The sequence below is a fragment of the Typopeltis vanoorti genome, chromosome 5 (genome assembly GCF_054136105.1).
Source record: "Typopeltis vanoorti isolate ZY-2024b chromosome 5, IOZ_Tvanoo_1.0, whole genome shotgun sequence".
Taxonomy (NCBI): Eukaryota; Metazoa; Arthropoda; class Arachnida; order Uropygi; family Thelyphonidae; genus Typopeltis; species Typopeltis vanoorti.
The window spans coordinates 63,542,310-63,566,213 of NC_143553.1; the positions used below are offsets into that span (position 1 = coordinate 63,542,310).

Genomic DNA, 23,904 nt, shown 5'->3' on the forward strand with positions numbered 1-23,904 from the left:
AAGCCTCAGTTAAAAATTCATTGGCTACAGCATTGCCATCCATTACCCTCCCTGGATATCCCTTTTAGTCGCCTCGTACGACATGCATGGGCTACAGTGGGGCGATTTTTAAGTAAAGTCCTCTCTAAAAATTAAGAAGATTAAAAAGAATTTTGCTCTCTTAAGGTTTCTGGCTGGCCTCTGAAGAGAACCAACTAGTTCGCTATCAGACCAGTGAAACCTCCTTTTATTATCAATGCACTAATAAAAGGAAGATATACGATCTCTAGGACTATAACATAAACCGGACCAAATCACAGTGTTTAATTTCAGTAATTTGCTGCTTAATAGTCTCAGTGAATTCTAGAAGAAGAAGAAGGCACCTTGAAATTTTGAATATCCTGTAGAAAGCAAGTTCTTCATTCTGTTTACATCATCAAGTCCAGCCTCACACAAAAGCAAACATTCACAGAGCAAATACCAAAGATTTCCATTCTTCTCGTCTGCCAATCTTCAAACCTTCCACCTGTCTATTTAAAACTCCACTTACATGTCAGTGGATGTCGTTATGTTGACATTCCACCATCCCTCGTGTACAAACCTTCCGTTGAGAGAGAGAGAGAGAGAGAGAGAGAGAAAAGAGGAAATAAAAAAAGATTGCTCTAAGAAGTATGACGGTGTTCTCTAGCGTGAAAGAGAACCCGATGGGGGGAGATTCACTTCCACTGTGCCGCAGACACTAATGCTATAAGATGAAAAGCAAACACGTTAGCACACTTTAAAGCATCTCTGTGACCTGCACTCAGCATTTTTATATTTATTTCCACATTTACTCGGTAATGATTAAGCTGGCACGTGCCGTAGAGTTTCCCCTCCCTGTCTAATACACTCCTCGTACGAGGATTTCTCGTCTGGTCTTTGTTCCTTTCATACATTCCCCAAATACTGGAAGGTTCTTTAAATTTCTTTTTCCTTCCCCCCCATCCCCTTAGCGCTTACGAGTCAATCACTCTTCTACAGTCTTAATAGGGATTCTTCCCCTTTAAACGATCCCGTTTTCTAATGGTTCCGTTTCCATGGCTACAAAATGGTTCTGACACGTGCTTGCACATTCCCCCTCCAGTAATAGACCTATTGAACGTTGGGCTTCAGTTCACAATGTCTTGAAGTGATGCAGACGTGACCAGGATAAATCACCAGCAGTAGAAAAGCACCCAAAAGGATTTGTTATGAAATTCATGACGGCGTTCATAAGAGCAAAGGGTCGGTCGATTGCACGTGATTTCTTATCGATGTTGACATCCGGTGTAGTTCGCTATTAGGTAATGTATAATGTCCGGAAGGTCGAGAGGAAAAATGATTTGAACCTTTCAACCTAGGATTTTTCTCTACTTTATTTTAGGGATGTTTAACTCTCTTACTTTTCTTTTTCACGGTTGGTAAAACACAAAAAAACGAAAAAAATTCCGTTGCAATTTAGAATATAGTGGGACAGACTTGCTTTACAATTATGTGGTAAGGTTTCCTATATTCTCTTAAATTCTTCAATAAATGAATAAAATATTCAAATATTACACGAGCTTTAAATAATCTATTATACATGCATCATACGACATTAGCCTTAACGGATTTTATTACATTCTCTCATTATCACGAGAATCTGCGACAGAGGGCGCTTTCATTGTTTGCCTAAAAACAAACGATTTGTGTAAAACAGAATGCGTTTTTGTTTTTTTGGAAGTTTGTGTCTTTGTGTCTTTTTTTTTAAATACTAAATAGTAAAATATTAAATCAGTGAGAAATTCTCGTTCATGAGTTTTGTTCTCATAATGAAACAAATCAAAGGCATAATTGCAATGGGAAACGAACGTACTTGATATTTAAAAATTTATTTTAACATCCTGAGTGAAAGAGACTAAGAAATCAGTTCTCTTGAATTGTTACATCATTGAGTTTTAGAAGACCTCATTAAAACAACTTTATCTTTCGTGATTATTACAAAATCAAAACATGGAGAAATACTTCGAGTGAAAAAAAAATTGATATGTATTTTATACAAACTACAATAATATTTTTGTAAAATCGAAATAGAAAAACATCGTTCTTGCTAATTTAACGAATTTTTTTCTAATGAAGATGAGTAGAAATTCCAACTACTACAAAATCCAGGTACCTAAAGTAAACAAAAACCGTTGCTAAGAAACCCTATAATAAACAAAACGGGCCTTAACAATCAATCACAGATTGTCGATGGTAAAGAGTGAATTAGACTAACACACGCCTAGCAACTGCACCACCAACGTATGTCCCAACCGCAAACGTTTATAGATTATAAGCTAATGCCGCATTTCAATGATACTTACTATGTCAGAGAGAGAAGCAGTTGCAGGATCGATTTGTGATATTCTCATCCTTAACAGGGATGAGGGGAGGGTCCTTATTTCAAAAGACTGGCGAGTTACGGAAAGCATTGACGGCTTCCGTAAACTAAGCAATGCGAAAAACCTTTATCTTTGACACCCTGTACCTGGCAATAAGAGATAACAGTCATTGCGGATTCCCAGTAAGGTTTGGATAATCAACTTCCTACCAGACCGAGTGCACGTATCTGATGAGACGTTCAAAACCGTTTGTTGGAAAATGCACTCTGCTAACTATGAGTCAGAGTGGGATGTACGAAGAGCGCGAGGCATTTCGACATAAAAAAAAAAAAAAAAAAAAAAAAGAAAGAGGGAAAGTCAATATTATTGTTTTCTCTTTTTTGAATGGATTCCGGTCGTACTTATTTGACTCAATTTTATGCCTCAGGTTGAAAACAATACTCGGAGAAAAAGAGATAAGACAGTGCGCGAGCTTGTTAGTGAATCCGTTTTGTCTTATATGCAGGCGATTTGCCATTTCTGATTTTGTTTGAGAAACAGAGATTACGAGTTATTTGTACAGCACTTCTTCCTGTCCTTTGTTTCGATCCAATTGTTTTCCACCACTCCCAATATACTTTTGGATTATTATCATGGTATACGGCACAGATAGTCTAGAGTTAAGAAAAAACAAGAACTTTTAAAGTTTTTCTTTTTATTATATAGAATATTTTTTTAAAAAAATGTTCTGCACCTTTTTTATAAACAATTCTGCATATAATAAATTCACAAAAGACTGTGCCCTTAATACTTTCATATGAATATTAAATCATGCATTTCATAAAATGCGACTGCTACGACAATATCTTAATGACTGATTTTATCATTATAAATTTGGTAATTATTATTAGTACTAGAGGACTATTAATAATTTTATTTTATTTAATAACAAGACTTTCATCTTAATAACTTAAAACTTGCAATTAACAGAAAATATTATTTCTTAATTATATTTCTCAGATGACAGGTAGATAAAAATTGTTACGAAACTAATGAAGAATGAATCACATTTATCTCAATTGATGAGAATATACTGCAATGGCAGCATGAAGTTTATCACAGATTTTTCATTACACGGATCATATCAGTTCATTGTGATGGTGGCATTACTATATATCATTTTCCCTTCTGCACAATAATTGCCATCGTTTTTTACTCTTCTTCCAACGATACACATATGAGCTGAAGAAAGGACACACATTTATTTTTATTATTAATAATAGATATAAGGACCGTTCATTCTCACATGATACTGTTAATTGCCTCATTGGTGCAGATTTATGAGTTCCTGGATTGTATTACAAAAATAGATGTTAGAAATATTTTTTTTTTGAAATTGAGAGAAAAAAAGAATTGTGTTACATAACATTTTGAGATTTCCCCTTCCTTTGGTACAAAATTATACCCATCTCCCTCAAGTTATGCAATTGATGGGTGATCCCTCATAGATGCTTAACTATCTTATGAAGCAGTTCGCTGACGAGCTTCATTTAACTCGAAACAGCACTCGATCTCGATCACACTTGCAGATGAACATGTAGTTTACTTTTTTTTTTATTTCACTTTTCATATATTATGCAAATTCTGTTATACTCATGTGCATAGTTCAAATATTTACAAGAGCATAACTGTATTTAACTATGCAGCGTTTATCATTATTATTTTTAATTTCTCCAAAATCATTCGCTAGAATACAGAAATAATAAAAGGAAATATCTCCATTTTTAATTCCGTTTCCATTTGTCTCAAAATTCCACCCGTAATTTGTTTCCGTCCTTCCACCAATGCCATCAAAGGTCTGTCAAGCTCAAAATAATTACTGATAACTTGCCACAGCTTACAATTTATAATTATTTGCTGGCAAGAGGAGAGCACTAACAAAAAAAAAAAAAAAAAAAAAAAAAAAAAAAACGACATTAATCACAGAGTCTAGCCGATGACATGACCAAACAATTAGTTCACACCATGTTTCATTGGAAGGTGCACTGCTAGCGGAGGATGAAAGGTCATTTATTATTACTTGTGACATAAGAAGCCATTTTCTCTTTGTTTCCTGTAAAAATGGAAAAAAAGAGTAAAAACAGAAGGTTACGGATAAAAATAACATTGAAAATTGGCTGCCGTTGGTAAGCAATCCAGGCGTGTTGTTGACACCCAACATTAGCAAAGTTCATTCTCTCTCCTCACATTTCTGGGTAGGATTAAAACGTTCTACATTCTTCAGATCTCATTAGATGTGCTGTCCTCCTCCTCGCACTTATAATTTAAAGTTAGTTTGCTTTTCCGTAAAATGGTTCCATCAACGGACAGTAAAAAAAATCTGGCCCTTGTTACTAGCTGCAATAAAGTGTGAATGAGCACTAAAAGACTTCTTTGTATTTCTGGCTACATCAACAGCTTCAACGATCACAACCATTAAAAAATGTTGTCTTAGATTCCCATAATATTCCTCGGGATCATAGATGCTGTCGTGACAGCATTTTAAATGAGCCCAGAGGAGTTCCATAAATATGACCGAGATGGTGGAAGTGATGATGGGTTTATAGCGGGATGAAATTAAATGCGGGCTTTTTCTAAAAGCCGTAAAATGTTGCCGAGATTAGAACTTTAATGGCAGTGAACAGGATGAAGTATTATAACATTCGAATGTAAACAGATTCGGTGTTCATGTTTTAGCTCTTTCCTCAGTGGCGCACATTAAATGCAGACTCCAGTAAATTTAAGATTGAAACATCAGAGAGAGCTTTTATATACATGTACAAACTTTCAGTTCATTTCTATATAACTAAAGAAACGAGCTATTAATAAATTTTCAAAAAAAAAAAAAAAATCAGTTTTGCTTAATTAGTGTATAATTAAAAAAATAATAATGAAATGAGTAATCACTTTAAGTACAAATGATAACCAAAAAATGTGGATTACAGTTCTACAGTCACATCTAGAAGCTCTTCAGTGGACTCGATAACAACATGTGGATTGTTCTCCCCCCCCCCGCTTCTTATGAAAAGTGAAGACGTGGCTCATTTCCAAAGCATAGAGTAATGAAATTTGGTGGATATATAGGTCGTGTTATTGATTCCATATTATGTCCTTATACATAGCCTACGCACGCTATCTGTAGATCACGAGTGTATCAGTCCTTTAGTTTTAAATTTGAAGACAAGGTAATTTAAACGAAGAATACGAGTACGCACTTTTTATTAGTTATGAGTAATGTTTACAGATAGCTGAAATGATATACTGTTTAAACCGAGATTTGTTTTAGCTTTAGTTGTAAAAACGAAAACTTCATGCAAAAAAAAAAAGGTGAAGCATGATACATAGGAAAGATTTAATTTGAATTTTCTTTCTTAGGTAAAAAGTAGAATATTATTTACCCAACGAAACATAAAGTACTACCTTCTACTTCATTTCAAACAGATAAATTTTGCCACAGTATATATAATGAACATATATAAGTGAAACCATTGATCTAAACTAGCTACATAAAAACAAAGGATTTAAAAAATCTCAAATATTTCTAATATTATATAAAATTTTAAAAAAATACAGAAAAAAAAATGTCTGATTATTTCCAACATTTATTTATTTAAACGTCTTCTTTTTATCATCCGTTAATAAATTTATTAACTGATGCTATTAATTTCTAAACAAGATTTATTATCAAATCATTTCATTATTTATTTTATGTAATGTACGATTCCCACTCACGAAAGTTTTTTTTTCCAATAGTACAGTGAGGTTGAGGTTCTTTTTTCCGTTTTGTTAATTTTTTACATAGTTCGGAAAACCTGCTCTATGTTTAATCCATAAATTTACTGACTGTTAGGTAAGTGAAACCTAAAAGCACTAATTAAAGAGAAATACATACTCTAGACCTGGGAAGAGCCCATGTCCTTTAAGTAGTACCATCCAAGGCAAACTCCGATGTTGAAGGTTATATTATGATAAGCTTCTTGTAAATTTGGAAATTTTTTGATTTCAACTTTGTTAGTGATGGATTAACATATATTTCTATCATTCCGCAATTATTATATCATTATCCTTAACAAGTATATATGATAAATTGCCATTATTTCCATCATTGAACTTTTATCATGAATTAATAAATAATATCATACTGAAAAGGAAATGGTGTAAGGAATTTTATCAAAATTATTAATAAAAATTTCAAAATTACCCAATTTTTATTTAAAAAAAATCAATTTATTTTATTATATAAATTTAATTATTATAGTTTTAATAAATCTTAAATTATAAATAAAATTACACGTCTCATTATTTCTGAAAATTTCTTCACTAAGAAATCATAACATAATCTAAACTACCCAGTCGAAATAGTCTTTCTGCTTTTATTATTATTCTGACGTCAATCGCACTTTCAAGGCAATTTAAAATTTCTAATTTTATCAGGAAATATTTCCCGAATTTGTTAACTGCAAAGGGCTTATTATAATCTTCATTAACTTAGACTTCATTAACTTTGATTTCTAAGGCCAAGATATTTGCAACGAAACATACGAAGTTTGTCTTCTTTTTTTATGTTAAATCTTTATCTTTATGGATTTAATTCAGATGAAGACACCATCGTAGTGATTCCTTCAGCGGGTCAATACTTAAACATCTTTCCCATACCCATAAAAACTCATGTCGAATTTCTTTGTCGTGCACAGATCGATTACTTCATACGTAGCGTTACATGGCGCGTGACTTGTAGTCACGTTTCATGACACATCAGTTAGGTGGGGTTATCGTGACGTCATATCCCGTGAAGTGTGAAAAGTTTGACTAGCTTAGAGAAGTACTACAGTTTTTTTTTTTTTTTCATAAGCTATAACGTTAATATTTCTGTCAAAATTTTAATTTTAACAGAAATATTTCTACAATGTACTACTAATAAATATTTGTTTAATAATGTATATATCAATGGAAAAACATCAGAATACGCAAAAATAATAGTATAACTTGCGAAATAACCCGCGTGTCATTTAGTTTGCAATGATTTTTTTTTTTTTTTTTTTAACGAGCTTCTCGCCCGTTCTTTCCGCTGTGATGGTTTGGCTCGTAGGCTATTTCTAACAAAAATAACTCCAGGAGTTGGAGCTAAATGGCAATTCTTATAAATGTACTTATTTCCACGAAAATCTGGAAAGTCTGTTCTTAATTCTCCGTAGTTATTTCGGCTTTTCGGACTATGCAAACATTTAGATTTAGGGATAGAACTTATTACATAAGAAGACTTTTCCCCTGCAAGCTACTCGAAGACAGAAATAAAAATTTCTTTATTGACTTCATCGCAAAAGGTTCTTCACCTGCTGTGATTCTTTATTTGGTAAAGAAATATTTTCTTTTTACGAAATCTTCTGTTTTCCAGATGCAAGTTATTCTCCAGAGGAAAATCAAAGTCTACAAAAATTATAGACGCAAATCAAGACTTACATTATTGTTGTTCATTTAACAGCATTCATTTTAAAACACCTTTCATTGTATTGCATTAAGTTATCGAGGGAAGTTAAATCTTTATCTTTCTGAAAGTTAAAAAATAAAAATAAAAAACTTACCTTTACTGAGAAACCCATGCTTGATTAGTTGAGCCTGGATGAATACTCTTGGCATTAGAAGACAAAAAGCTGAAGCCACGTGCAAGAAGGGAGCTGTCGGTCCTCCATGCCGCCACATGACCTTTAACCACCGAGCACACCTTCTGATCTTCACATTCTGATAGACTGCCATATCTGGTTGCTCCGATCCCAACTTATATCCATCATTGGAGTGATTACCAACCTTCAACATTCCTGCTGCGATAAAAAATGGTATGATCACTACAGAAGCTCCCACAAAGCCAACATATGCATTTAATTCCAGATAGGGCTGATCAGGGGCTGGCCAGGGGAGAGTAATATAACGGGTGAAACTCTGTATACTGTTGGCGATGATGTAGATTTGAAAGGCAAGCGCCATAACACAGTACCACACGGACCATAGATTGTTGGCCTGGGGTTGATTGCACAGTTGAGAAGATTTCTTCTTGCTGCGGGGCCTGGAGTTTGACGGAGTTGCCATGGTTACAGAAAAATATTCCAATGGAGTCAGAAACCGTGCGATTAAGACTGTAAGCGCATCCAACGAAACGTCATTTCCTTTTTTTCATTTTATTTCTTTTTCGTTTCAGAAACACGAAGAATTCGTGTTTCCCCCCCTTGCGAATCCTCCCACCCACTGTGCCTAAACAGGTTATTACGTGAGAGTTTCAGATGTCTTGGTTTAAATAGCTATCAGTGGCTTCTTGTCACTGAAGATGCCGCTGGTATGACTGCATGCTTCAACATCTGGATTCGAGTTGACTGGGGCAGCCTGCGAAAAAAAGAAAAGAAAGAATGAATGTCATCGGTTTAGATGTACGCAAGTGAACAACTAATGAACAGCGTCAGGATGTTGAAGAGAAAATTAGTCAGTCTCGTATCATATCCGAGGACGTCGCGACTTCCTAATTATCAGTGACTCGCCTTCCTGGTCCACCCATGGGTTAGGCCAATTTGCCATTTGAACTCCGACAATAACCAAGGTCGTGCGACAAACTAGACGTCATATAAACTGTCTGATATGTTCTTCCTGTAACTAGGCATGCTTTGTTTGTTGAAATCTAATAATAACCTCGAGTTATTTCACTCAAACTGACTGAATGATGATTGCCGGTAGAATCGCCTCCTCTCTTTAATTTGGATACAGGAATTAGGTTGCATCTCTATTTGTTTCCGGTGAATTAAAGTTAAAAATACCGTCCTATCATGGTAAGTGACTGACCGATCATCCCTTCATTGGTTTGATAAGTTCCCAAAATTATTACTAAGTGTTTGGCCTTTTAAACATCTTTCGACAGCGCATGCCTGTGCTGGTAAGTGTTCAAAGATCAAATGATACAATATGTATAGCAACAAGCAGAGTTTAAAATATAAATACTAGCATTGTCCAATGTGTTTAGGTTTATTTTTTTTATGACAGGATTACAATTTCTTAAAATTACTTTGAACTAGTAAGATATCAGAATAAAAATTAAAAAAAAATACTGTGGCCGCTGGGAAAGTTAAAGAAATTTATATTAAAAAAAAAAGAAAGTAAAATATTTTTCTCTTTAAGAAATGAAAAACATTTTAAACGTTAATAATTTCTATGAAATTAACTGAAAATCTTAAAACATTTAAAAAATTAAAAAAATAAATGAACAAATATACTGAACACCTCTTGAATTTGTATTTCATTCATATTTATAATTTGTTAATAGAACTATCGACCGTGAGATGCGGTGACTGATTCATTCAATCCAATACCCTTGGAGGGTAATGGATGGCAATGCTGTAGCCAGTGAAGCTCTAACTGAGGGTCGGCTATTGCTGTTACCCTCCTGCCACGATCAGAGCTTTAATTGCTCAATAACACCTTATCCACACACTGTCGTCTACAGATAACGGGGAAGATGAAAAGCATTCTTGCTTCGCCCCTTTAAGCCAGTCCTTATAAGGATATAAGGATAAGGCTCAAATATTCATGGAGATCTGGGAATCGACCGTGAGATGCAGTGATTGATTCATTAATGCCCTTGGGGGTAACGGATGGCAACAATGCAGTGCTGTACCAATGAAGTTTAACTGAGGTTCAGCTGTTGCTGTTACCCCCTTGGGCGATGAGTTTTTGAGTTCGCTCTCTTAAGGTTTTTGCCTTAAGGGAGCACTTTGAGTCTCCGGGGAAGGTGTTCTCCGGCACGGCCCGCTGAGGGGCTTTGTCGGTGAATTATTTTCCTCGGAATTTGAGCGGTTCTGCTCAGTGGTCGGGGAGCCCGTCACTGAGTGGAACCAACGCTGAGATAAGGACGGTCTTGCGCCCACGATGGAGTGGCCTAGAGATCGTCCGATTTTTTGAGATGTCACCTTTACTTACATAGTCGGTGATTGATTTTATGAGATGCCCATATAGGGTAACGGATGGCAATGCTGAACCAATGAAGTTTAACTGAGGTCGGCTGTTGCTGTTATCCTGGGTAAATGAGTTCGCTCTCTTAGGTTTTGCCCTAAGGGAGCAATTGAATCACCGGGGAAAGTGTTCTCCGGCACGGCCCGCTGAGGGGTACTTGCCGGTGAATTATTTTCTTCGGAATGAGCAGTTCTGCTCGGTGGTCGAGTTTCACTGAGAAGAACCAATGCGGAGATTTGGATGGTCTTTCGCCCACGAATGAGTGGCCTAGAGATCGTCCGATATTTTTGAGATATCACCTTTACTTAAACATACGGTGATTGATTCATTAATGCCCTTGGAGATAATGGATGGCAACAATGCAATGCTGTACCAATGAAGTTTAACTAAGGTTCGGCTGTTGCTGTTACCCCCTTGGGCGATGAGTTTTTGAGTTCGCTCTCTTAGGGTTTTTGCCTTAAGGGAGCAATTTGAGTCTCCGGGGAAAGTGTTCTCCGGCACGGCCCGCTGAAGGGCTTTGTCGGTGAATTATTTTCTTCGGAATTTGAGCGGTTCTGCTCAGTGGTCGGAGAGCCCGTCACTGAGTGGAACCAACGCTGAGATTAGGACGGTCTTTCGCCCACTATGGGGTGGCCTAGAGATCGTCCGATTTTTTGAGATTTCACCTTTACTTACATAGTCGGTGATTAATACCCTTGGAGGGTAATGGATAGCAATGCTGTAGCCAATGAAGTTCTAACTGAGGCTCGGCTATTGCTGTTACCCTCTTGCCATGATCAGAGCTTTAATAGCTCAATAACACCTTATCCCTACACTGTCCTCTGCAGATAACGAAGAAGTTGAAAAGCATTCTAGCTTCGCCCCTTTAAGCCAGTCCTTATAAGGACTACAAGGACTCAAATATTCATGGAGTCCGATGGTAATCGACCGTGAGATGCGGTGATTACCCTCCATTACCCTTGGAGGGCAATGCTGTACCAATGAAGTTTAACTTACGCTCGGCTGTTGCTGTTACCCCCAGGGCGCAGAGATTCGAGAGTTTGAATTCAAGGGCTTTGGGAGCTCTTAAGGGAACAATTTGAGTCTCCGGGGAAAGTGTTTTCCGGCACGGGCCGGTGAGTGGGTTTGTCGGTGAATGCTTTTCTTCGGAATATGAGCGTTTCTGCTCGGTGGTGGTGGTGAGTGGAAGGCCATCAGTGAGTGGAGCCAACGTTGAGATGGACGGTCTTTCGGCCACAATTGAGTGGTCTAGGGATCGTCTTAATTTTTAGAGATTGGCTTTACTTACGTATCACCCTCCATTACAATGCTGTACCAATGAAGTTTAATTGAGGCTCGGCTGTTTCTGTTACCCCCCGGGGCGCAGAGATTCGAGAGTTTGAGTTCGCTTTCTTAAGGCTTTTGCCTTAAGGGAGCAATTTGAGTCTCCGGAGAAAGTGTTTTCCGGCACGGCCCGGTGAGTGGCTTTGTCGGTGAATGCTTTACTTCTGAATATGAGCGGTTCTGCTCGGTGGTGGGGGAGCCCGTCACTGAGTGGAACTAACGCTGACAAATGGACGGTCTTTAGGCCACTATGGAGTGGTCGTCCGAATTTTTAGAGTTCGCCTTTACTTAAACATCGGTGATTACCCTCCATTACCCTTGGAGGGTAATGTATGGCAATGCTGTAGCCAATGAAGTTCTAACTGAGGCTCGGCTATTGCTGTTACCCTCCTGCCATGATCAGAGCTTGAATAGCTCAATTACACCTTATCCCTACACTGTCCTCTACAGATAACGGGGAAGATGAAAAGCATTCTTGCTTCGCCCCTTTAAGCCAGTCCTTATAAGGACTCAAATATTCATTCAGGAATACTCTCCTGCACCGAGACGCTGATATTCACATATTTCTCCGTGATACTGCCATTACATATTTCACCAAAGCAGCTAATCATCTCAGTCAAGTCATCTAACTACGATGAAAACGGTAGTTGGAAACACAAGCGTACGAAAGCGGCTCTGCTCATCGGTACATACGCACCCACACTGCCCTAAAATGGGTGAGCCAGGTGCTCGATAAATTATCATTAATTTAATCCATTTCATAGAGATGAAGGGATTATAATCCAAGGGATTGAGGTCCATCCAGCCACAAAGGTTATAAGGCTCAAATATTCATGGCTGGTTCATTTATTTAGACAGTTTTCTTACACTGGATAGGCAAAAAATAAACTATTTGGCAATATTATTGTAGATACCAAAACAGGGTGCTTCGTGTTGAGGTCACGACTGGTGGTCTCATGCGAAAGGACGAAAATCCTCTACTCCTAAAGACTTTCCTAAGCTTTCAGGATATAAATGGATGCGCACCCATAACCCATTGGTCTGAGAGTGGAGATAATATCCTCTAAAATTCATAAGAAAAAAGACTATGGAGCGGAAATCTCGATCTATTACCTTGGACTACTCAAAACGTTCTTAAACAAAGGCAAAATTAACACATATTAGGAAGGGAATATTGAGAACTAATTTACATTATTAACATTCCTGTTATTTTAATGTTAATAGTATTTACTTTAATTTTTGACTAATAATTTGTTTTGAATCCTAAGTCAAAAAATCATATTTGTTGCTGTTACTGAACTGAAAATTAATAACTTTCGCGTAAATGTTTTACTCTGATTTTACGACGCAGTCTCTCACTCCGGATCCACTTTTCCGGATAAGTGGTTTTGAATACTCGTCACAATCTTTATTCGGACTTTCTTTACTGTAATTGAAGCATTTTTTTCATTTTTCCAATTTTTTTCTTTCAAAATGAAATCTCTCTTCAAAACGAAGCAGTATTTCTGGGGGAGTAGAGGAGATTTCCTCCTTGTCATAACACACGATATTTTATTAGGATTGCGAAAGCGTCAAAGGCATTTATCCACAGAATTCTCCCTAAATGACATTGGCAACAGGCTAAATCTTACAAAAGAAAACTTTTTTTTTTTTTTACATTTAGAAAAAGCGTAATATAAATTTCTTTGCAATAACACTTACTATTGTACGTAACCTTAAAATTCAGAAATGTGAATACTTTTAATAAATCGCTTCACAATCAATATCTTGTGTCCTTTTGAATAGCATCACAAAAGCACTTGCAATAAAAAGTAATAATAAAATTGAATGTAACTTGCAAATTAAATTTTATTTTCCATAACATTTTCTACATTGACTAATAATCGAAATATCGGTATAAATTACATTTGAAAGGGCCATTCGGAGAGGCAAATACAATGCCTTTAAATATGACAAAATTACTTTTTTGGTGACTGTAATTGGATTGACCAAAAAAAAAATAATAATAAATACTTTTTTATTTTTTGGCGAATTAAATAAACAGAAAAAGATGTGGATAAATATAAAATTAAATACTTTTAAAATGCTGCTTCTCTATATTATACAATTGCTTAAGCTATAACCTTGTGACAATCTTAAACCAACAGAAGAAAGATTATAAGTTTTCTAGACTTTTCTCTGTCAAATTCCGAGGTTACTTGATTTTTGACCCCAGGAAGTAAGATTTCACTCCCGGAAATTCGGGATTTTGATCTTGCAACTGACAAAGATTGGCTGTAGGGCTAATATTTCAGACAATAATATATCAGTAAGGATTTAGGAACGCAAGATTACTGTAGTTATCTGCCATCCTCTCATCCTGTAGTTTACAAAATCATCAGTAGCCATAAACTCAGTTAGACAACTATGGCCGAAGCTGGCTTCCTATCGATTTCAAAATAGTTAAGGCTAAAAAGGATTTAGTCTACATCCCTTGGGAAATGAAAGATGTTCTTGCAGGATTAAGTTTATTTCTCAGACTGCGATTATTGATTATTATGATGTTCACTCTAGCAATCATAAAATAATGCTAATGATTTTCGATCTTAAATTTACATTGATGTTATTCAAAGTATAAAACAATCATATTGCCTTTTGCTTATTACAATATTCCTTGGATAACCAGTGATAAATTTATTGGTAATAAATGTTAAACTGTAATTATTGTTATTTGGCAAAATCTATCCAGAACGATAAAACTGAAATTTAAATATTTTACAAAATCTTACCTAAATTTCATAATTACCCATTATTAAGGCATTTATGGTCAATAGTTAAAATTTAAAACCCAAAATTATTTTGTAAGTCATTAAGGACAACAATTCTCAAGGAACAGGGACTTGCAATATGTTTATGACTGACAACAGGTTGATTGACTGAGATTAAAAAAAATCTTTGTATTCAGAATACACAAACACACACACAGAGAGAGAGAGAGAGAGAGAGAGAGAGAGAGAGAGAGAGAGAGAGAGAGAGAGAGAGTAAACCCGTCATTTTCAGTAATTTTTTATCTTTGTCATCCAAGTTGTTTCAAAGATTAATTTTACTCATGAAAATATTATTTTTAGAATATTTTCTTACTTGTGGCCTTTATAGAAAGAAAAGATTACATTTTTTCTGAAGAATGGATGTTTCCAGTACTAAAACAGTGAGGATAAAAAAGCCTTTTAGACTAAATTTAAATACACGAAAACAAACACGGAGTCCCTAGAAAATTGGAAGGCTTAAAAGGGCTCGTTAGAGGCAAATGCAACACGATCTTCAAGAATTAAGATGCCCAAAATTTAAAAGTGGGGATTAGTGAAGGGAAAAAAAACTACTCAAAAAGCTGCAGCATCACGTGTGAAAAGAAGCAGGTGTTTGTTTGGTAGTTTGAAATAAGAGAACAAGAAGTTTAGCTGAAAAAACCTGTCTCAAGGGATCAGTTAGTTCTGGTCATCGAAAATTTCCACAGAACGAGATTCTTGATTCTTTTCTCATATCATAATTACCCCTCAACATCTAAGTCATGTTTATCGATTTTCGCACGTGGGGCCAGCTAATAGTGAACCGAACAATTATGTGTTTGCTCTAGGCTCCCAAAGGTTCCAAGGGAAGTAGCGATATGTATTGTTCTATATGTAATTTCCAATACTACAATATTTAGTAATATTATAGAGATACTGGTGAACGAATTGCAAGAGGGCAAAACTTTCAAAAATATGCCTCGAAATCTTGAGTAAAATAAAAATCTCACAATGTACTAAATATATATTTCCAACCCGTAACGAATAGTAGAACGCTTCTCTAACCACAGAAATCATTGATTTAAATCATTGATAAAGAGGAATGAAAAATGAAAAAAAAGTATCAATTTTAATACATGATATAGCAACTCATTAATCTCCTTAACATTACAATCTCACATACGTTACTTTATACTTTATTTCAAACTCTGCCTTATTATTAATTATAGACAGAACTTGTGAAAAAAAAAGTGGTGTTTCTCATCATTCTATTTATGAATAATTCTTAAAAAAAAAAAAAAACCGACTGAAGGAAAATATTTATTCTAATAAATAGAAAATACTTCTCTACATTAAAAAAAAAATACTACCCAAAATAAAGATCAACAAATGAAATAACCTTGCAAGGTTTATATCGCCAAGTTTCTAATCGATTATTGACGTTGAGTAGTCGATATACATGTCGAGTGTACACACACACACACACACATACTTGTGTCCAAAAGCTAATAACGAGCTATTTTCGACTACAAAGAAATTTTGACAAATTTATGCCAGCATACCAATTAATTACATTAGTCAAAAATGTGTTTTAAATTTCGTATACGTTTTTAGCAAATGTTATAAATTTCTGAAGGACATAGTTAAGGAATTAGTGTACAGTGCTCACAGAAAATATGCGGAGAGACATTTCAGTATGGAATATGTCCACCTAAACTGTGATGCAGCTCTCACAACGTCGTATCATGGTTAGCACTAAGCGACTCAGGAGAACTTGAAACAAACCCCCTCCAGATTGCGCTGATGGAGGAAAGGAGTCTGGAGGGCAATTTCGAGCAACAATCGCTTCTCCCTATTGCGTCCCAAACATGTTCTATTGGATTGAGATCTGTGGAGCCTGCTGGCCACTCGATTCGATTAATATCTTCGGTCTCCAGGAACAATCGAACATGACTTAAAGAACTTCATTGTAATATCGTTCGCCAGTCAAAGCCCCTTTTTTTCAACACTTGTAGCTGGGTGCGTCCATTAAGCATAATGCCTCGCTACACCATGACCCCAGCACTGCTGTATCTATCCCTATCAAGAACATTCCCACGATGGTAAGCAGTATCACTTTCACGCCAGATCAAGTGTCACCTCTAGAATTGGAGTAAAGACTAAAACGACTCTCGTGTGCAAAAAAAGACTCATTATTAACCCATGTATTAACCCATCGGTGTCGTGTTCGATTTTTATGGATACAACACCGCTAAAAACGTTCACCACGATAAACTGTGAATAAAAAGACGCAGACTACAGGCCTTCAGACGTATAGGTCTACTTGTCGCAGACGTGTTGCCACAGTTTGTGAAAATATCCGCGTAACTGGGCTTGAATGGAACCCACTTGCAATCTAACTTGTGGTCTTGCTTTTTTTACGTTTTGCTGTTATAACTAAAAATCTGTGTTCATGCTCCGTGGTAGATCGAGGACAACCTCTTAGCAAAAGTCTGGAACACGTTATATTGTTTGAAACACTGCCTAGCTAATGGATCCAACGCTGTGTAAGATTGAAAACTTTCTGGCAACATCTGTAATTCTGCAGCATTCTTGAAGCTTTAGAATAATTTCTCCCTGCGTGAAATCATCTAGATGATGTATTTGAGACAATAGCAGACATCCAAGTTTGAAATTTTATTCCTTGAAGAAAAGGGTTTCCTTCAAACTCAAATCTCTTGGCGTAGCCTTTTGCTTTTTATCCTATTGAGTGCTACCACGTGACCCTTTAGCTTACTATTCTATATATCCGCGGTTAGCCTAGTGGCTGCACGCTTCGCAACCATATTCCTCGGGAAGGAGTGTCCCAGGCTCGATTTCCGTCGGAGAAGTGAGGAGCTGAAGCATCTTGCTCAGCCATAGCTAAGTTAACCGGTCTGGCTTATATATATATATATATATTTTTTTTTTTTTTTGCTTTATTTCTACTTGTAACTAAACGGGTTCTCTTCGTAAATATTAAACTTGTTATTCGTTTAGAGGGATTTTTAATTTTAATTATTCCTGTTGCGAGACCAGTGTCAATAAATACGAATTAAAATGTTATGGCACCTATAAATATCAAATAGTATATTTTAATCCATTTATATAGATTACAAATAAAATATTTTCATAAGGCGTTAATGATTCTCACACTATAAAATTAAAAACAAAAAAAAATTATGTGTTCCGTGTGGTGGCACGGATAAGAAAAATCCCACTGTAGCCCATGCATGTCGTACAAAGCGACTAAGATGGGTACCCAGAGAGGGTGATGGATGACAGCACTGTAGCCAGTGAAGTTTTAACTGAGTCTCGGCTATATTGCTGTTATGATCAGAGCTTATAGCTCTATATTACCCTATCCATACATTTTCTTTACAGATAATGGGGGATATGAAAAGCATTTTTGCTTCGCCCATTTAGCAAAAAAATATTTCATGTGGACTCTGGTATCTAATTTAAGAGAAAGCTTTCCTGGGTAACGGATGGCAATGCTGTAGCCAATGAAGGTTATAACTGAGGCACGCCTATTGCCATCACCCCGCCATGACCAGACCTTATCTCAATAATACCCCATTCATAGATTTTCTTAATCAGATGAACGGATAAAGAGTCAAGGACTCAGTTCATCTACACCCACCCACCCACCCACACACACACACAAAAATTGTATGTTGAAACTTCGGCGGAGAATTCCATGGGTAAAGGATGGCAATGCTGTAGCCAATGAAGTTTTAGCTGAGGCTTGGCTCAAACAGTTTGGTATCAGCAGAACTTTCAACATACATTAATCATTTAGACAGAAGTTTTTCTATCAGAATCGCAAACGGCCTGTTGCAGTTCATTGCAATGCTGATTAGATAATCCACATAAATTAGATAGAGCTAACATTAGATCACAGATATTCGATTCAGTTTTATGATTGACGACCACGTGATAAAAAAATAGCTATTTATGACAGTTGCAACGATAGTTACTTATCTTCTGATCATAAATAAGGAACCTTGTGTGCTTATGGCTTGACCATTTAGATTTTATTTCATAATTCACCATGTAGTTTATTAGATGTTATCTTGTTTACCTTGAACTTAAAAGAGGAATTACTACAGATGAGACGGTTTGAACTCTGACGTTGTCTGGCACTGTACACACACACACAGCTTACTTTGTGTGTGTGTGTGTGTGTGTGTGTGTGTGTGTGTGGCGTAGCGTAGTTGGCACTACAGTATGTCAACAGTAACGACCTGCTTTGACGTCTGGGAACAACTGAACGATGTATGTGTCTTATCGGTCTATTTAGTAAACGTACTCAAAATAGGCTGTCAACGTTGTCTTAAGGTAAAGGTAAACTGGCCAACCATGGACTCAAAACAGAAAAGACAGAAGAGGGAGAAAAAAGGATTTGTTTATTAGGTAAGGGGAACAGGGATGGGAAAATGCACTTGATGTGACGAGGTGGAGGGATCCGAAGAACGATGCGGACTTCTTACAGTGAAATTTACCTGAATAATTTGCTTTCAAGTCGGAATAATAATTTCCTTTTTTTCTTGAAAGAATGCTTAAAATATTTTTCTTATTCGGCAAACAGCGGTTTGAATTACAATACGGATAACAGGAGGATTTCCTTACATGCTCGTGCTTGGGGTGCGTGATTGAATTTGACATTCCGCCACGGGCTGTGAACCGAAAGTAAACGGAACGCTGCGAGCAAAATACGATTTGCTTTCTGAATTGAATTTCTTAACTTCTGTGAAAAGCTGATATTCGTCAATTCGAAAAAGGTTTTGGTTTTTCAGTTATTCGTTCACTTCTAATATTTATAAGCGGTTTGTCTTCATGGATTTCTTTCGAACATTCTTATTTGTGAAATATTTCCTACATTACCTTTTTATCCCGCTCCCCCGTTTATATTTCGCTTGGAACAGCAAATACGATCGGAGTAGAAATATTTATATTTCTGGTCTGAACGTTCTTCTTCTTCTTCTTCTTCTTTTTTTTTTTTTTACTTCATTCAATGATTTCAAATTTCATTCATTCAGAAAAATCTTCAAATCAGTGAGAAAGATAAATAGTCTCAGTGATTATCAAACATTTGAGCAGGAGAATGAGCAGGAGCATTCTAATGGTGGAGAAGCCAAAGAATTGATAAAATAGAAACATTTTCCCACTTTCACTTTTGTAATTTTTTTTTTCTTATTGCATCTCGCAAACGTTTTCACATCGCAACATAATATTGCCAATTGACTATTTGTCAAATTGGTAGTAATAGACCTGTCGGATATTGTGCAAATTACTCTTCCCTAAACAAGTCAACAAAACCAATTATAATTGGATATGTTGAAATATTGGAATTAGACGAATAGTTAATAACCAATCGTCTAATTCAGCGGTCGGCAACCTTTTCAGACTCGGGGCTACATTCAACTTTTATTTTTAATAATCGGGCCGCAAGCGTTTAATTAAGCAAAAATAGTAAGTGAAAAAAATATTTGAGTTATAAATTTTTATTATATCAGTCTTAAAAAAACACAGACATATTTAAAGTACAAGATATGAAACAAGCATGAAAATGAAACTCATGAAAAATTATTATCACGTAAAAACAAAGTAATATAGATTATGCATCACAATATGTGTGTCTCCCCTGCTTTTTTGGCAAGCATCGATAAAAATGTTTGGATATTTTCTAACGAAAATGCGTTCTTTAATGTGCGCCAAAATCTCGGTTGTCGTCGGATGAAGTCAGCTTTGTTATCCCAACTCATGATGACTCACAAGGTTGACTCGCACCAAGTTGCACGGCGATACCAAGACGTATAGGCATAAAATTATTTTTAATTTATTATTCATATTATAAAATGTAGTATTTAAATAATTCAACATACGGGTCACATGCCATGTAAGTAAGTCAACCTTATGGGCTGCCAAAAATGCACGTTTTGGCCGCATGCGGGATGCTGGTTGCGGACTCCTGGTCTAATTGAAACGTATTTCAGCCATACATCTCCTTCATGATCGAAAAACAACCCCCCATTATCCCTCAACCGCAACCATGTCTCCGATTCCTTAGCGTACCGTTAATTAGCACACTGCACTGAAGCCTCTTAAAGGCATACCGTAAGCCAAGAGGATAAGAAGTGAGCAATGTAAAAATACTCATATATAATGCGGACATAGGTCCCGATCCTGCCTCAGGAGGAAAAAAAATCCGAATTCCAGCACAAGTTTGAGACTTTTTGAATGATCATACCTTATATTTTCACTTTTATTACTGTGCAAGTGGTTGTAGTAAGCATTTGTCTCTTTGTTATTCAACTACTGCTTCGTTTTAAGTTTCTGTACTTTTCGATGTGTTATAAATTTAAATCTTTAGAAGACAGTCTAGTGTCCGTTACATCCGAAAAAGCATGCTACACCACCTCTCTACTTTGGTAATTAAGGGACTATTTCCGTTTGAATTAAACCACAGCACCTGGTTTTCTTTTCCTTACATTTGTTTACCCAAAAATGGGAAGAGAAACAGTGATTCTGAGGTGTGTGTGTGTGTGTGTGTGTGTGTGTGTGTGTGTGTGTGTGTGTGTGTGTGTGTGTGTGTGTGTGTGTGTGTGTGTGTGACAGTCAGCAAGATTATTATTTTAAGATGAGCAATTTAATTCGCTATCTACTTCGTATAGATTAAACAGGATATATGCAAATTAGGCAAAACGGCACTCCAATGATAGAGGATGCCTAACCGAATGGTAAATGTTATCTTTTAACTACCGAATCTTAAGACGATTTTTTGAGGGGGGGTAAATGTTGGAAATTTCATTTTGACAACTTTTAACTCACGTTAAATGAAATAAATACAAGTTCTCTTCATCTTTTTATTACTAAAGTTTTTACTGTGTTTATTAATTTCTTTAACTAAACTTTTAAATCTAGATGTAGTTTTTTTTAGTCAGTGACAAGGGATTCCACTATAGTCTCGTTTGTCGTTAAGGATTTCAGTTCATAAATCCTTTTAATTCCCTTTAGAGTTTGGGATCACTTAAAGGGTCGATTAAATGTCTTGGTAATGGTGAAATGTAAATAGGTTTGTTAACCTATCCTCTCCTCCCTCCCCCGCAGAAGACGTATAACGGGAATGTAGACACGTACACCAAGGATAGCTACTCCTTTTCTTTTGGAATAGCCATCCTGTTTAACTCATGGATGTAATGCCAATCTGTAGATCTTAGGTTTGTAGGTCAGTCAATCACAGCGCAAACAGCTGAGACTATGAGGCCAATCAATCATGTCTCTTAACTGTGAATGCTCTATGACTGGTTTACCTGCTATGTGGAATAATAATAATAATAATAATAATAATAATAATAATAATAATAATAATAAACTCTTTGCATGAAACTGGCTTACTCATCTTCACCTGAAAAGCCTTTATATATAAAAGTTTCACGAACTTTGAGCGGGGTGAAGTCCTGTCCAAAGTTCAAATTTTACAACAACATCCTCATGACTGCACTGTACAAACGTGCGGCTGGAAGGAAAACTACTATTTTGACGAGAAGTAGTACTGCAGGTACTTTACTTTGTCATTACTTCTATCATAGTACTGCAAATATAATCATATAGATTCAAGAAAAAGAACAGAGCTTTGAGAGATGTTCATATTACGTAGCCCCAACTTCGTAAAATCATCATCATCATCATCGGTGGACAGCCACTTCTGTCCATAGCTGGACGAAGGCCTCCCCCCAAAGTCTTCCATTCATTCCTACCGTGAGTCTTTCTCTACCATTGAGTTTCCTGTAATCTCTTTAATCTCATCATCTCACCGTCTTCTTTGATCTTCCTGTAGCTCCCTTTCCATCTCTAGGATACCAACTTTGTCCATTTTTGAGTATTACTCTTCACAATATGACATACCCATTACCATATGAATCTTTTAATGGTTGTGATAAAGGCTCTCACTCTAGTCTGAACTCTGACCCTAGTATTGCACTTTCTATCTAGAATGGTAATACTAATCAATGATATTCCATTTTTTTAATTTATTTTTATTTTGGAAGTCCACGACTTATGGATCAATGTCGGTTACTTCCATATGTAATGACCTGAAGTATTTTTAAGGCAGATTGGGATGTCTTTCTTGAGTGCTTCACGGTGTTTTCCAGAGAGCTGCCCAACCGAGCTGAATTCTTTGTATAACTTTTTCTCCCTCTACTGTAATCTTTTGTCCTAGTTAAACATAGGAAGTTACTATATCAATTTCCTGGTGTTACACATGTGGTGTACTGCTTCCTTCGGTTGTGTATTTATTGTACATGAATTTTGTTTTGTCTTTGTTTATATTTAATCCTTTATTTTCACTTTATGCATTCAGTTAATTAATTATTATGACGTTCCTAAATAAAAAGAGCCAAGAGGCTATTTTTTATTTAATTCAAGCCGTTATACGAAACTCGGAGATCGAAATCTAAGAGTTTCATGCCGATGAACTATCGGCGAGTCCAGGCGTAAGTCATCGCCTGGGTAGTACAACACTAGGGTAACTCGTTGCAAAGGTCGTACAAGCTCCGTCACTATCCTTAATATTTTCTCATAATGTAAAACGCATCTCCTAGGAGATGTAAATCTTTTACATTATGAGGAGAGGTCACTACCCAGACCTGTTTCGACCTTTATTGAGGTCTCATCAGTGAGTAAGTAGACCTGGAATACTGAGTTTAAGTGATCCGAACTTACATATATACCCCTACTATCCCCTTTTTATCTCCTTAACTTATTATGAAGTTCAGCAGAGTTTCGTATAATAACAATGTCATCAGCAAATCGTAGCTGATTTATTTATTTCACATATAGAAACAATTAAAACATTATGGAAACTAAAATATAAAAATGTGACGCCCTCTAAAAGCACAATTCGTACTCTTAGATTAGGAAAAGAGTAAAAACCTGTATAAAGGCCCTTCTACAGAAGGTGAGTTAGCTGTTCTCAAGACCTGGAAGGATATTATAAAATTGGCAGAACACATACTTGCATTAATCCCATCAGTCTTAAACAACGAAATGAAGTCAAAACTCAGGCTACTTAACGATCCTTACTCCCATTACTTTTCTGGTTTGAACGACTTTATTGGAATTCATTCCAACTTCTGCACCTTAACGTAGCCAATGGGTCTGTCTCTAAACACCTGAGTTCAAGTGAAGGATAAGAGGCTTCTTTATGTACCTTGAAGCGAGAATAAACCATATCGTCAAAAGAGAGATGGAAGATTTCTTTCTGATCCAGGAAACTTAATTTTTTTTCTCCCTGCCTTCGCTGATCCGAGAATAAAAGACGCACTTGATAGGTATGATATATAATGTGCCTCAGAACCCTGCTTCCTTCTCATGAGATCATTTTAAATCATCTATAGTTGAAAACCTCTTATACATCTTTCACA

The 23,904-nt window shown here is 36.2% G+C and overlaps 1 protein-coding gene across 1 annotated transcript in view; it reads right to left on the bottom strand.

The window, feature by feature from the left end:
• Positions 1-23,904, bottom strand: part of LOC150106473 (uncharacterized) — a 153,531-nt gene that overhangs the window by 60,357 nt on the left and 69,270 nt on the right. The window contains exon 2 of the mRNA XM_090392465.1: positions 7,961-8,753. Within this exon, the coding sequence (XP_090248591.1) occupies positions 7,961-8,462 (502 nt within the window). The 5' untranslated portion in view covers positions 8,463-8,753. The remainder of the gene's footprint in view (positions 1-7,960; positions 8,754-23,904) is intronic.